The sequence below is a fragment of the Nestor notabilis genome, unplaced genomic scaffold, assembly GCF_000696875.1.
Source record: "Nestor notabilis isolate BGI_N333 unplaced genomic scaffold, ASM69687v1 scaffold3290, whole genome shotgun sequence".
NCBI lineage: Eukaryota > Metazoa > Chordata > Aves > Psittaciformes > Psittacidae > Nestor > Nestor notabilis.
This window is the reverse complement of record NW_009909526.1, coordinates 221-15,775: the sequence shown is the minus strand read 5'-3', so window position 1 is coordinate 15,775 and position 15,555 is coordinate 221. Positions and strand designations below refer to the sequence as shown.

Genomic DNA, 15,555 nt, shown 5'->3' with positions numbered 1-15,555 from the left:
GACTGAGGATAGTTTTGTCAATTTGCAGTCAAGAGAGGTAATAATTACTGTAACTTTCCGTAAGCTCGAACTTCGCAACGGGCAAAAGTATGCCAAATTATTCTTCTTCTTAAGTGATCTTAAGTTGTTTTTGTGATTTGTTAGTTTGTATAAGTTGTTTCGTACTCCACCTATGTATTCTGACTATAAAGAATAGAAGTGATCCAGAAAGACTTTATTATTTTATTATATTTTTATTTTTTCATTCATGTGCTCATTTACACATGTAATTACTCATTATATCTTCATCATGGTATCACTATGGTGTACGCTGGGCACCTCAGAAATAGTAAATGCTGTTTGTAGAATCTAGAGATGCTTTGGAAGAGACATGGTGTATGTTGTGGTATAATCTTGAAGGGTATTTCAGCTTTTATTGGATGTGATTACTCAAAGATGAGCTTTGTGTTGTTGATTGAGACACCTGTACTAATTTCTCGTTTTCTTTCAGGCACACTGTCAATACCTTGCAGAGGCAATGGAGGTAATGATGCAAACTCTGTTGTAATTAAAGCATAAGGGAAAAAGAACCCATTCTTAGCTCTACAGTACTCTTTCAGTAGCATTCAATGCCTAACATTTCAGAAGATGAAAAGGAGAATGGTTCTGGAAATAATGGAAACACTGAAAACAAACCTGGGAAAGAATCCCCAGAAGCTTCTCTTCATGATCCTGTGAAGCCATACTGCATGTCAGATGCCTCCACTGCGTCCTTGGTGTCAAGGGGAAATGGGCATTATCCATGGGGATGTCCTGTGACTCATACACGAGAGAAATTTTATACCATCTGCTCAGACTATGCTTTTTTAAACAGAGTGTCATCTATTTGTAAGAGCCCAAGTGCTTCAGTTAGTGCCTGCCTGTCAGGCAATTCTGCCTTAAGTGTTGGAAATAACACACCTAGCTTACTTGGAATTCAAACTGGTGCTTCAGAGATAATCTACAGTGAGGATGCCAACTTGGAAAACTTGTCTGGCGACCTTGGAAAGCTTCCCCTGGCATGGGAAATCGACAAATCAGAGTTCAATGGTGTTGCCACCAATCTGAAGAACAAAGCAGGTGAGGTGGTGAAGATTTGATGTTGTGCTAGGAGGGGCTTTTCTGTTTACAACTTATTTTTGGAGGGGCCTGGTCAGCTCATCTATGTCTTGAGGAAGTCGTGTAGAAAAGCCTGTACATCATTTCAAACAACCTGCTCTCAAACAATAAGAGCGAAATGGGAGGAGTGAAAGTAGCTGCCTGGGGAAGTGGCTCTAAAACAGGCTTGGCTTCTGCTTCACTGTGTGTGGGGCATTGTTTGGGTACTGTGGGGCATGTTGGCTATTGTTTGGGATGGCTTCTGGTTTTGTTTATATTTGGTTGTGTGCTCCCCCCCTCCCCTTGGGTTTTTGGAGTGTTTTTTCTTTCTTTTCTTTTAGTAGGACCTAGTATGTTGGGCTGTGATTGCTTCTACCTATTAGGTACAGGTTTATCACTTGCAAAGTGTTTCAAGTTATTTCAGAGTTCTATTTTGAAGTTAAAGACCTGGTTTATTATGACAAGAGGTTATATAAGATTACTATAGTTACCAAGGACAGCACTGGTTTCTGTTACAGAATTGTATTTATTTTTCTTTTCTATTTGTATACACTGATAGGGAGCCCATTTCTTTGAAACTAGCTTCTTTGCTGCCTCCTATGTTCTTTCTCTGCCTTTTCACAGTTTGCGTTTGTGAATCAAACACTTGTATACACACTGGTTTTTTTTTTGTCCTCTAATCCCTCCACTTAAGAAGGCTGTAGATTTTTTTTTTTCTTAATGTCTAGGCTAGCTAATCAGATTGTTGCTTTCTCTACCTTAGTATGAAACCAGTTTAGCAAAACCTAAAAACATCTTTAGCAAGTTGCCATTGCTTTTTCACGTGTACATGTAGTGTCCTTAAGTAAATATAAGAAATGAATGATAATATCTTACAGGATGGTCACTTTTGTTAAATATATGTGGTATATTTAATTTGGATGTGGTGGCTTCAGGGTGGGACAGCAATACTACTGCTCTAGCACGTATCGCAGTTTTTCATTTCCACTGCCTTAGTGGCTTACAAAAAGGAAAAGACCTTAGGGATATATTATTCTTACTGGATTTGCATATAATTTTTCCTCAGAAAGTATAGCTGGTTACAGAGCTTGGCTGTGAAAAACGTGTGTTTCATTATATTTTACTGTGCATTTAATGTTAGGAGATGGGAAGTCCATGGTGGTCTAAGAATCTATTTCTGGGATGGCTGATTCATCACATTAGAATAATCAGATTGACTGCTCTCTAAACAGTCAGGCAGGTCATCATTAATGCTATGCATGATCTAAACAGGATGGTGTTTACAGAGGTAATGGCAGCCTTACAAACCTGTTGACAATCTTGGTTATGTATTTGAACTTTTTCCTTCAATTAATGTTTAGTGCCAGTTTGCACTTAATAACACAACCAGCATCTTGATTCTCGGTGTATGCTATTACTAAAAATATTTAAGAACAAAGATATGAAAGGCAAACCAGGCATTAGTTTGTTTCTGAAATCTGTTTTGCAGGCAACATGAAGAAGCAGGTGGCAAAGAAAAAGTCTGTAGACAAAAAAAGCAAACACCACAGGGAGTGTCCTCAGCGTACTGCCCTTGAAGATGTGAAGGAGAGGAAAGTGTTGGACCTCCGGAGATGGTAGTGTTTATGAACTGTATTTAAGATTATCCCCATGCTTTTTATCAGTAAACACTGTTGCTGGTTATCTGATTTCAAACTTCTTAATAATGGCTTCATACTACTTTTTTAGTAGAAATGGGGATATGATGAGCATACATACCTGAAATCTCTTACTTTCTACAGGAGGAATGAGAGCTTCCCTCCCACCTGTAGAAATTCTAAAAGCGTTTTTCTTTCTAAACTTTTTTCTTTTTTTTCTTTCAGTTGGAAAAAAGTACTTGGGGATTCATTGTTGAGAAAAAACTGCAAGTTCATTAGCATGGTCAGGCAAAAAGTAACCTTAAACATAGCACTGATATGTTTTACACTTGATTTTTCTTTTCACTGGAAAATACTTGGTCAAAATCTGTGTGTTCTGTACAACCTGTGTCATATGAATATAGTTCACCGAATTCACTTAGTTTAATGAATCTGTTTTTTACTGCATGTGTGTGACATCAGAACGTTAGCCTAGGGAATTTGTGTCTCGGAATGACATTTGTCAGGTAGAGGTGCATTTTACTACAGGTTCATATGTTAGAAGACACTGGTTCAAACTGTACATTGTATTAGTACAGAACCATTTTTTCCTACTGATTTGTATGAAAGAGGTTAGTAGTATCTCACAAAGAAATTGTTTAACATGGTTATTCCTTTTTTTTTTTAAATTTTTTTTTTTTTAATTTTTATTTTTTTTTTTAATTTAAATACAGGTGACATAAAAACATTTAAGATAACATGGCACTTCAGTGGCATGGCACACAGGAAAGTAATTCAGGTTGCTCCTGTAACTAAATCAAGAATGCTTACTAAGGTGTTTGGGTTTTTGTTTGGTTTAGGTATTGTGTTAGCCGACCTCAATACAAGACTTCCTGTGGAATTTCATCCTTAGTGTCTTGCTGGAATTTCCTATATAGTACACTGGGAGCTGGAAGGTAAGTCACACATAGACTGCTTTGCCTCCAGAGAGTCTAAAACATGTTGCTGATTACTTCATTAAACATTTTTTTTTTCTTTTTTCTCTCCCTCCTTCACCCTCCAGTTTACCACCTATTACTCAAGAAGAAGCTTTGCATATACTGGGATTTCAGCCCCCATTTGAAGAGATTCGGTTTGGTCCCTTCACTGGAAATACAACTTTAATGAGGTATGTTTGGGTTTTTTTGATGCAGCTAACTTGTTAATGTATGCAAAATAATATGAGACTAAGAGGTAGAACCTTTAAAAACACAGTAGTAGTTCAATTATTTAAAAAAAAAAAAGGTGGCTAACACAAGTTAGTCTTCTTTAAGTTTTAGGATAATGAAGTAAGGAAAGAAACTTTGCAAAGAGTTTTTTGCACTGGCCATTTTGTATAGTGCAGTGTTGCTACACAGATCAGGTGGATATGAAATTCTGTTGGATTTTTGGTTCAATTTGTTTAATGGTTGTAGAATAGTCTAATGAATCCGGTCTCCTAGTTAGGAAACTTTTTTCTTTACCTTAATTTTCCTGGTTTTGAAAATGTATGTTAAAGTCACTGGAACAGCCTGAAAAGGCAATTGGTATATTAGTAGCTTTATGTAAAACATAATTTGAGAACTGAAAATGAAATAGTGAGTGCTGCATCTTTGCTGCAGTGCAGCTGTTCAGGAGATTATATAAAATAAAAAAGAAAAGGTGGGGTTGGAGTCACAGAACACTTGTATTCCAAATTCCATTTCATTTCTGTGCTGCTGTTCCCTGATCTTGATGAGCTGGGTCTAAAATTTTTGTCCTTTTTTTCAGTTTTGTTAAGCTCAAAAGGAATTTTAGGATTAAACAGGGTCAGGAGCATATTGTACTTGAGTGTTGAACATATTGACAGGGCTTTGGTGTGTTACCTTCTGTGAGAGTTAAAAAATTTGCTGTGTTCTTGCCTGTTTCATGAGTTGGATTTGATCTAGATAGTATTTTTTGAAGACAATATATAAGGTTTGGCACAGATTGTGGGTGCTGGATTTGAGAATGTGGCAGCAGTCTGTTCTTTAATGGTAACACACTGGTTAGATCAGTGGAAAGTGTCATGAAAACTTCCTTCTCTCCTTTAGGAGACTTATATCCAGATTTTTTATCTGTAGGAGTATGTCAGGTTACAGCAACCCTTATAGACCAACCTGATAAATCTTTTAGTAAACAGTCTATACAAAAGTTAAACTTGTAATTTGTCTTGCTTTTCCCCCTTGAGTGCCCTATATTGCTGCAGAAAAGTTGCCCTTATTAGTTGTTTTTTTGGTTTTTTTTTCTTCCTGGTTAAATCATTTTTAAGTACTCAGCAGGTTGGTAAGAAGGAGGGCTGGGAGCCAACCCCATCACCTAACATAGCTTTATGACTGAAGTATTATCTTCAGAGATGTAAATTTGAATCTTCTAATGTGGAACAATTGCAGACCTGTCTTCATTTACTGCTGCTGTGAAGAGTTGCAGTACAAGACTTGTGTAACACTTGGGCATTGTGAGGCTTATATGACAGAAGCCCAACACGGTCTCACTTGAAGGGTCTTGCCTTCTGGTGTCTTACAAGATTCCCTTTGTGTAGTTTACAAGGTTCCCTTTGTGTAGTTTACAAATCATGGTTGAAGATTGGCATCTCAGAACTTGAGTGTCTTTCTAAAGGCTGAGTAACTGAAAGTTAGAGGTAACTGGACTGGACACACATAGGACCAACATTTCACATCCAGCCCTTTTGTTATTATGGATCCAAGTTGGGTCTGAAAAAGCAAAATGAAGGAAAAGGCTTTGAGTATGCATTTACCTCTCTAGGATATGTTAAGTTTTGTTTCTGTTAGGGTACCATGGTTATCTACAATCTATATACTAGTGTGGTAGGTACTTAGTAGCACTCCAAGACTTTTTTGCTACATTGTCCAGCAGGGGAAAAGTGGGAGGAAAGAAAATTGCATTTAATAACTCTTGAGTTACTACAATCTTTAAGCTTATTGTTTCAGATGGTTTAGGCAAATAAATGATCACTTCCATATCAAGGGATGCTCATATGTTTTGTATAAACCTCATGGGAAGAACAAGACAGCTGGAGAAACTGGTACGTAATCCTAAAGCATTAACTTTACAGAGTGTAAACTGAAAAATCTTTCAATGTGTAGCATTTGACAGGACAAAATCTCTAAGTAGTACTTCCAGTTTGAGATAAACTATTAAATAGCTCCAAGTTGCCTGATATTTCTGGATTGCTTTTTCTCTTATTTTGCTAAAACTTTTGTTTGTAGTTTTAGTTTGATAAAATATATTCTGTGCTATATATTCTGCTATCACAGAGCTGGAATTTTAAGGTATACAGGAGGATACTGCACATCCAGTTCTTGGTATCCCATGTTAGAATTCTGTTGTGCTTCAGTGCCTTTTCAGTGCCTTTTCTAATCTTTTCCTGAAACTGAGCACTGCAGTCACATTACAAAATATTGTATGCCCAAATGTGGAATGTGTTCCTGAGACTAGGAAGCTCCAAGAAGCTCATGATGCCAAAACGTTTGAAAGCTTGTAAGGGTTTCAATAGTATCATTGATGTGTGCTACATCTAACTTGGGGTGGTCGGACTGCATTGTGGTGCAGTGTGGTTTTTGATTCTTTTTTTGCACAACAAGTAACTTTTAATGTGACTTTGATCTAAATAGAATACATACTGTATATTTTGTTTCCCTAGCACAGGCTACGTGGCAGATTGTATTTAACATCCTGCCTGATAAAAAAAAAAAAACCAACAAACCAAAACAAACAAGAAGTTTGAAATCAAAACTGTATTTTGTGCATGCCTGTCAGGTCATGTCCTCTAGCTTTAAAAGCAGTTAACTTTTCTATATTATCAATTAGGTCTTTTTTTGCTGAATATGTTATGCTGGATCCAGAGCAGTCTACCTTGTAACCTGATCTTTCTTTGTAGCTGCAGGGGCCCTTGCAAAGCTAACGCGTGGACTCAAAGATGAATCAATGGCCTACATCTACCATTGTCAAAACCATTATTTTTGCCCAATTGGATTTGAAGCAACCCCAGTAAAAGCCAGTAAAGCCTATAGGTAAGACACTGTGTTTATGTTTGTTTTAGTGCAGGAAACATACAGAAAAATTTACTACAAGTTGATACTGGTTTTACCCCTAGATAACATTTCAGTGTATGTTGTAAACGCATTATGTCAGAACTAGCAAAACACTGCAGTGTGATTTGAAAGGATTGACTTAAAATGGAGCACAACTAAGCAGAGAGAGAACTCGAAGAGAAAACTATGACTGGTACTAAGAAATTGTTTAAATACATTTTAACCAAGTAGAGAGAGGGTAGGTATTTACCTGAAGGACAACTGAAGGTAACTAGTTTGAAAAATAAGACCATATGGGCTGAAAAAAGACAGATGTTTTTTAAGAGTTAAAAAAAAAAGGCAGCTCATTATGTGGGGAAACAAAAGAAGTAAGTGTGTGTGTGTGTGTGTTATATGTGTGGTGGGATTTTTTCTATATAAACTAAAAGCAAAAAGCCTACCACGATACTAACCCACTATGAAGCAGGTGTGATAAAATCCGCACTTACAGAAACACTGTGTATGGCGGGAGCCCCAGATGTGTATGTACTGCAGGATGGTGGTTACATACTTTTTTTGCAGTGTTGACTAATAATGATGATAAACTGCAACTACTGGAATGTAAGGCTTAATAAAATAAAGATACCTGAATAATTTGTTACCAAGAATTGGCAGGGCATGGTAAGAGAGGCTAGAAGAGGTCTCTGGACTATCACAGTATGTTTGACTTTTTTAAACAACGATGGGAAAGCTGGAGCACTTCTCAAAAGACCAGGAGAAACTTAGTGTGCCAGTTGGTTTAGAATAAAAATACAATTACCTGAGTAATTCCAGGTTTGTCAAGGTGACATTACCCAGGATAAAATAATGGAATAGTTTCTACAGGTTTCAATTAAATATAGGTTTTAAAAGAGGATAATAGTATTGATATTCATACTGAGTTTAGGGAAAGTCTTCTACTAAAACCACAAATTTTGAATTTGAAAAATTTCATAATCTTGAGGGAATTCGTCTTTGCTTTTGTAAGGCATTTAACTTGCTGCTATTTGTTATGCTGAGAGTAGTTTGTTTTACCTCATTCACAGAATCAAACTGGTTTTGCTCTCTCAAAGTAGTGGCAAACACAGTATATAGTGGAGGTTTCTGTTGGACTTTCTCAAGGTTCAACTGTTGGTCAGTGTTTATTAGTAGTATCATTGAGCATAAGAAGGCAATCCCTGGCAAAATTAGAAGATACCAATAGCGGGGAATGCTAAACAATGAAAAGAATAGGTCACTGGTGTAAGGTGAGCCTCAGTCTTGCACTCTGCTTACCAAGCACTCTGCCTTTGGCTTGAAGATGTAGAGTCACATTACGGAGCAGAGAATGCTAGATCTACTTCTAGAGTTCAAAGGAGTATTTTTTTAGAGGTAATAAGGCATAATCACCTGAATCTAGTTTGTTCCCGGTGTGAGTGTGACCACAGGGTAGATGAAAGCTTTTAGTATATGAACAAAAGAATACAGAAGCTTTTTATTAAGACTGCATTCACTGACATGCCACATGTGTGAGAAGAGTGTGAAAAATATGCCCCAAATAGAAGTCCCACTGTATATGTCTGCTTAAGTTTACCAAAAGGTTAATGTCTTGCTTACTTGATCAGCTACTAAGAATCTGCACTTAAAGAGCAAAGTAAAAAAAAAAAATAAATTGTTTATTAGATCAAAAATGCAGTTGGAGAAATAGGATGGTCCAGTGTGTGGAAATTTAGTATGCCTTTTATCTAGTTTGAATTTATATTGTTTAGCAGTGAGCAAGAACAAAAACTTCGATACTTTACCCATGGGCTTCTCAGTCACTAGTGATGTTATTTTAAAGCCAATATTAGACTCTAATCCTAACAACAGATCTCTTCTAACAAGGTAACATGAAGTAATGATTTCAGAGAGCTTTTATAGCCTTATTTTTGTCTGGATGTCTGACCAGAAGAACATTCTGTTCTTTTTGTATCTTCCAGTATCTTACTGGGAAAAAATATGTTCCAGAAGCACTATCAATAGATTCTGCAGTAGTTCTTGTTTACCTGATTTTGCATTCTCGTTATAAAGGAAAACTTTTTTATTTAAAAATCAAGCTAAGAAATGTTAAAATCCCCAAAGAAATGGGTAGATGGGTTGCTAGGCTGAGCTTAGGAGGCAGTTCTTAGGTCACCCACAGACTTTCTGTATGATCTTAGGTTGCTGGATTTGGACTCGGGAGACCGAGGTTCAGTTCCCAGTTCAGCCACAGACTTCCAGTGTGACATTAGGTAAGTCAGTTAATCTCTCCTGTGTCTTGGTTTCCCATCTGTACAATGATGGCATACGTTGTTATTTTACAGGGAGTTTTATAAATTACAGATTACTACAGGAGTAAGGCTATGTGTTGTCTAATACCCTAGGCAGAAAAATCTCAGCTTTTGCCACAGTTAAAACTGAAGTAGTTTTTCATGGGATAATTAGACACGGGAAGTCACAGAACAGTCCTCTGTATCTCATCAGTCTGCTCTGATGTCTGTCACAAATTTTCACTGGCAAGGTTACTTCAGGCTTTGAGTTTCTTGGAAGTTGCTCACAAACTTGGAATTAGTATCAGTTGAGGGTTTTGGTTTCTAGTATGTGATAATGGATGTTTAGGAGGAAGCAGTTGAAGTTACCAGTTGTTTTCTTATTGGTTACTCTACAGCTGTTAGTAACGACTATCATCTGGGGTATAGTTTAAAAACAGTGGAAGGGGCTCTTTCGTGACTCTATTAGACATCACAGATAGGGAGAAAGATGTTTGTTTGGATCTTACACTAGACTGCCTTTCATCCAAGTAACACTTTTTTTTTTTAGGAAGGTCTGCCCTTTTCCTAAATAATAAGGAATAGCTTCTGTCTTGTTCCTAGCTTCTCCCAGGCCTTGTGAAACAGAAAGTTTCACCATATGCAATTGCAAACACTGTTTATGACACAGGAGCTGGTTTTTAGTTCGGCTGAGGAAACAATTTTAAACATTAGGCAATCCTAAAAAGGACAATAGAATGTTTGTCTTTCTTTTTTTTTTTTCAGTATGCACAATAAATCTTACTAGGATTGTATCTTCTATTGAACAGAGGTCGTGTCTTGCAGCAAGAAGTAGAATATTGGATCTTAATTGGAGAGCCAAGCAGAAAACATCCGACAATACACTGTAAAAGGTATGTTACTTGGTGTGAATATAAACCAATATGGGGTTTTTTTCAGAACAATTTGTATTTCTCTACTAAGGCTCACCAAGTGACTTTTTAGTTCTTTTAAGTGAATATACTACAATTCTATCAGAAGTAGGTGCTTTAGTGAGGAACTTCATGTTTTGACCTGGAGGCTGGCTCTGCAGTTTTGTACCATGTGGCAGGACACACGTGAGCTGCTGAAAGCCAAAGCCTGTTTCTCTTGTTTGTGTGTGACACAGCTCACATGAGTCAGGAAGATGCCTCAGCTGTCTGTGATCATGCCAGTTGTGACTTACAGGCTGTATGAAACTTGGAGGAGTTTATGGTGCAGTTGAGGATGTACACAGGCTGTGCTGGGGTGTGCACAGGATATTATGCTGCTACCAAGATCTCCGAGCTCAGGTGCAGGTACGGGCTGTACTCTGTTGTATTATTAGCACTTATCATAGAATAGTTAGGGTTGGAAAGGACCTTAAGATCATCTAGTTCCAACCCCCCTGCCATGAGCATGAATTTTAAAAATAAGAATCTATGAATTAAAACATTTATTTACAATAAGCTCTGGCTCATACAAAATTGGTGTCTCAGCTAGACAGACTAGGAGAGCTAGAGGGTGCTATGTAGAAATTACATTGATCAGTTACATTTGTCATGATAAATTAATAGAACAGCTTTGTGAGCATTGACATGCTAGTTCATAATGCTTAATATTAATTTGTGAAATGAAGAGAACAGTACAAAAGAATACTATTTCTCAAGAAACCCATTCTGTGGTTAAACCACAAGTTTTAGCAAATAGCTTCTCTGCCACCCCTTGAATTAGTTATAGTGATTTTTCTTGATGCATTAGGAAAAGATCTGTGAAAAAATAATAATAGTGATAATAATTAAAAAATCACACAGCTTCTGTTTTGCTTCCTCTTTTTTATTCTCTAATTATTTTGAAAAACTGAAAGTGTTTATCTGACAGTTTCATAGCCAGTCCAGTCTAACCCAGTACCTAAACCCCAGGTATTTTTGTTTGTTTGTTTTGTCAGTGATGTGACTTTGTCAATAACTGTAAATAGCTGGATATTTTGGACTAATGAGATTAAGTGCAACAAAATAAAAATCACATTATGCATGTGGTTGCTGTGCTAAGAAATGGCATACTATACAACCCACTGACAAGAGTTTTGTCCTGTGGTATATAAGCTACAAATGATCACAGGAAGAGGTTTCTGAAACATACTACAAACCTTTGTAGTATTATTTTTGATTGTGGAAATGAATTCTTCTTCCTGCTACCATCCCAATGAGAGCTAGCAGCAAGTTCAGTGCTTCAGGTAGGATAGCATGGGTTGGGGTAGAAATGGATTTTCTGAACTTGGAGGGTGGTGTTGGAAAGAAGGTAGTAATTAGACATTTACAGAAATACAAAGGTGATGTGTAGGCTTAAAGAGGTCTGGAATATGGGGGCATTTGTTTCAGTTGGACAAGAAGCTATGAAATTCTGAAGAGCTGGATGAATGGGGAATGATTGAATTGATGGTTTGATAGATGGGAATTAGATACTGTGGAGGAGTGAGTTATCGTAAGAGCTCTCTGGTGAAAACAGATTTAGTGGGTGGAACCTCCCCCGCCACCCCCAAGGAAATAAGAATTTGAACAAAATTATATAGAAGGGGAAGAGAGGATTAAATAAAGTAAAAGCTAATGTTTCTCCTTGCCTAAACCACACTTTGCTGCTTTCTTTCACAAACTGATGAATCGGTAAGGGTGAGCCATGCAACTCATGACTCATGGTGCTCTTTACTCATCTTGGAAGGTGCTTCCTAAGAGCAGGAATAATAACTGTGAATGCTTTGATTAAAAGTGACACTTTAATATCTAGCTTGATGTCTCTACTACAGAGGCTTTGACATCTTTACACGTTAGTCTTTAAATCACTGGTAAGACTGTTTAAAGCTTCAGATCTGTAATTGCATGTGTATGTATGTGAGTCTTAGTGGTGCTGACGTTTCACAGGTGTCAGCTGAGTGGTAATAATCTTACTCTGCAGGTGGGCAGATATTGTCACTGACCTAAACACCCAAAATCCAGAATATCTAGATATTCGTCACCTAGAGAGAGGATTGCAGCATCGAAAAACAAAGAAGGTAAGGTAAACTTATGAAATACCTTACACTGCTGAGGTATGAATAACTTCACTTAAACAAATTTGTTACAAAGTGTTGTTGAAGGCCAAAGTCAAATGTGGGTACTTGCATACTGGAGTTATTTATATGTACTTGCAGGACAAGACACAAAGCAGCAGCAGCCTGGCATTTGCAAGGATGAACCAGGCTATCTGCATATACAGTATATTTGGTCACAATATTTAACCTCATTTGCTTAAAATGTAGCTACAGCAAGTATAGAAATACTCTACAAATAAAATACAGACAGATCCTTTTGGTACATGACTTTCTAGCTACTTGTAAGCAGGAAAGAAAGTGCAGTCAGGTAGGATCAAACATAAACGAATGCATGTGTTAGTCTTGAGCAGACTTCATGGGTAGGGGATGTATTTTTGATTTGCACATTGAAAGTCTATGGGAAATAATAGGTTGGAAGAGATGATTTCAAATGTGGAGACCCTATGGAAGATCATATCAGCAAGATGAGAAGGGACCAGAACAGATACTTACGTGAGGGTGACTGGAGAGTAAAAAGAGGTTCACAGAAGCTGTTATACTAGCCCATAAAAGATAAAAAGGATAACTTTAAAATATGAGAAAGAAGGCAGTAATTGAACCTGGGAAACAACCAAAATTGATTGAGCAGAGTTGTTTTTTTTGTGGGTATGGTTTTGTGGGTTGTTTTGTTTGTTTGTGTGTGTGTTGTTGAGGGTTTTTTGTTTTCCTTTTTTAAAGAATACTGTTACCCACCAAGATGTTAATTTCAAATATCTATATATATTACAAATGTGCCTGTGTGCATTTAACAGTGAACCGTTTTACTTTGGTTAGGTTGGAGGAAATCTTCATTGCATCATTGCCTTTCAGAGACTTAGCTGGCAAAGATTTGGTCCTTGGAATTTTCCATTTGGAAACGTTAGACAGGATAAACAATCCCAAACACCAGGACAAGGAATTTCCAAATCTGAGAGTGAAGACAATATCTCTAAGAAACAACACGGACGACTGGGTCGATCATTCAGTGCTGGCTTTCATCAAGAATCTACATGGAAAAAGTCTAATCTTCGTGAGAGGAGGAACAGTGGGTATCAGAGTTATAATGATTATGATGGAAATGATTAAAATTAACTTTAGATAATAGAGTTGATATATTAAAGTTAGTTTTAATCAAGACATATTAGGGATCTATTAGTCCTAGAATAAGTATGAATAGAAGTTATGGTATAAGATACATCTTCATAATTATGAAATAAATCTAATTATATGGTTGCAGTGGATGAGATCTGATGTATAAAGTGACAGATAAGCACAGGTTATTGTACTTCTGCAATCAAAACTAAATACAACTGCAAAATCAATCATTTATTTTGAAATAATTGTATTATGTCCTCATCTGTGAAAACAAAAGAGCAGATTGAAATTAATCAATGTAATAAACAGACTTCATTGAAAATACTTAGTATTCAAAAGCATGGAAATTTATGATATGACTTTATAAAAAGGATCGTTCTGCAAGTGACATAAAGATAAAAGCAAACATTGCCTTCCTTTTGAACACTCCATTTTATTAAGGCTGCCCATGTCCAGTGAAAAGGGAAAAAAAAATCACACAGGTTAGAAAACCTTGTCAGATTTACACAGTGAATGTACATTCTCTGTTTAGTGCCCAGTAGACTTCTGTCAGTCAGATAATCATATTTTGTCAAGTAGGTCTCAGTTTCTTTTCCCTTAGCTGGGTGGCTGGTTTAGACTGAGAGGAATCACCTGTAGCAGGGAACGTTTGAGGATGGACCTTCTATACAGCTTTTGCTCTGTGGGTACAGTGGCCGAATTCTTACCCTGGAGCCTCCTGAGAGCACGGACTCTCTTAATACAAGCTTACGGAATGCAGTGTTAAATGGCTGCATTTGCCGTTAGCCAGATGAGCTAGCTGAACACTGCGTTCTGTTGGCAGTTCTTTTCCTTGTTCAGTCTTGAAACCTCTGTCATTTTTCTGCTGCTCTTTTCATTTTTGTGTGAAGGGGATGCAAGTGCTGAAAGCTGCTTGCAACCCTGATGACATAACTCTTGGCCAGCAAATGGTTGAAGTTGTTTTTTCAGGAGTCCCTGTGCAGTCTCTTTTTTTCTTTTTCCCTAATTTGAAATTTATCCAATTGTTTTCCCGAACACATCTCAGCGGTTGTAACTTTCTGTGTACAAATGTTCATACCTGCTCAAGGATTAATTTTTTGACATAAAAAGATTTGTCATGGAATGCAGGGGTTTTGTAGGTTGCTGCTTTTGTTAACCAAAAAAAAAAAAAAAGGGAGACTTTTAGACTTTTGTTCATTCAATAAAATTTGTTTTCTACTTTGTTGTTTGCTCTTCATTTGTTGTGGTGTCCTGAGTTCAGCTGTAGAATTCATTTTTCTCCTTCTTAGTAGCTGGTGCAGTGCTGTGGTTTTGACTTTCAGCCTGGGAACAATGCTGATAACACCGATGTTTTTAGTTGTTGCTAAGTAATGTTTACTGCAACCAAGGACTTTCTCAGTCTCATGCTCTGCCAGGGAGGAGGGGAAGCCAGGAGGAAGCAGAGACAGAACACCTGACCCAAACTGGCCAAAAGGGTATTCCATACCACAGCACATCATACCCGGTATAGAAACTGGGGAGAGTTACCTGGAAGGTCCAAATCGCTGCTTGGGTCGGGCTGGGTATTGTTTGGTGGGTAGTGAGCAATTGTATCCTCTTCCCATGTTATTTCCCTTATCATTATTATTATTGGTGGCAGCAGTAGTGGTTTGTATTATACCTTAGTTACTGGACTGCTGTTATCTCAACCCGTGGGAGTTACATTCTTCCGATTCTCCTCCCCATCCCTCCAGGAGCGGCGGGAGGAAGAAGGGAGTGAGTGGCTGCGTGGTTCTGAGTTACCGGCTGGGCTTAAACCATGACATGTGGGAATAGAGTCCCTGTGTTTAGTGAAGGTTTTCAGGCAAGTAGGTAAGTGAAGGATCAGAACTGCACCTCCTGCTTAGCAAAAAGTAGTCCTTGGAGGTAAGATGTCTTTACTCATAAGCGTGTGCAGCCACTGTGACTTAACTTCTAATATTTAATTTCCCAAAGTGCAGGCTGATCACTGAACAAAACCCATGCGTTTTGAAAACTTATTTTCCAGATGAGCTATTTTCAGACTTTACTTCTGCAAGCTGAATTGGGCTGAGGACTCAGATTTCTTTAGAATACAGTAATTGTGTTGTCTGGGGACTTCAGGCTTACAAGAGTTATATAAATGTGTATGCTTAATAATCAGTTGGACTGACGGCGTCCCGTCTCTGACAGTAGCTTTTTGCTATTTGTGTTGTGAGAGACAGACTTCGGTTTCTAGTTACTCTATTTGC

General features: G+C 37.5%; 1 protein-coding gene across 3 annotated transcripts; it reads left to right on the top strand.

Moving 5' to 3' along the window:
• The first annotated feature begins 503 nt into the window (after positions 1-503).
• BIVM (basic, immunoglobulin-like variable motif containing) lies at positions 504-14,524 on the top strand. Of its 3 annotated transcripts, none has more exons than XM_010024524.1 (10): positions 504-1,098; positions 2,606-2,732; positions 3,593-3,688; positions 3,796-3,900; positions 5,720-5,814; positions 6,670-6,802; positions 9,019-9,090; positions 9,918-10,001; positions 12,058-12,154; positions 13,007-14,521. In XM_010024524.1, exons 1-10 carry the CDS (start codon positions 609-611, stop codon positions 13,295-13,297), a joined length of 1,590 nt encoding a protein of 529 aa, XP_010022826.1. In that variant the 5' UTR covers positions 504-608; the 3' UTR covers positions 13,298-14,521. The 3 variants fall into 3 exon arrangements, with proteins under 3 accessions (XP_010022826.1, XP_010022899.1, XP_010022972.1); XM_010024597.1 differs by lacking the exon at positions 9,019-9,090 and adding an exon at positions 7,287-7,289 and having other exon boundaries at positions 13,007-13,775; XM_010024670.1 differs by lacking the exon at positions 9,019-9,090 and having other exon boundaries at positions 13,007-14,524.
• Positions 14,525-15,555: the final 1,031 nt, after the last annotated feature.

What these genes read in the sequence shown, in the direction of transcription:
- BIVM (XM_010024524.1), top strand. Translation starts at nt 609, where the DNA reads ATGCCTAACATTTCAGAAGATGAAAAGGAGAATGGTTCTGGAAATAAT. An exon ending in GTGTTGGACCTCCGGAGATG is followed by an intron (nt 2,733 to 3,592) that starts GTAGTGTTTATG and finishes TGTTTGGTTTAG; the next exon opens with GTATTGTGTTAGCCGACCTC. An exon ending in CCGACAATACACTGTAAAAG is followed by an intron (nt 10,002 to 12,057) that starts GTATGTTACTTG and finishes CTTACTCTGCAG; the next exon opens with GTGGGCAGATATTGTCACTG.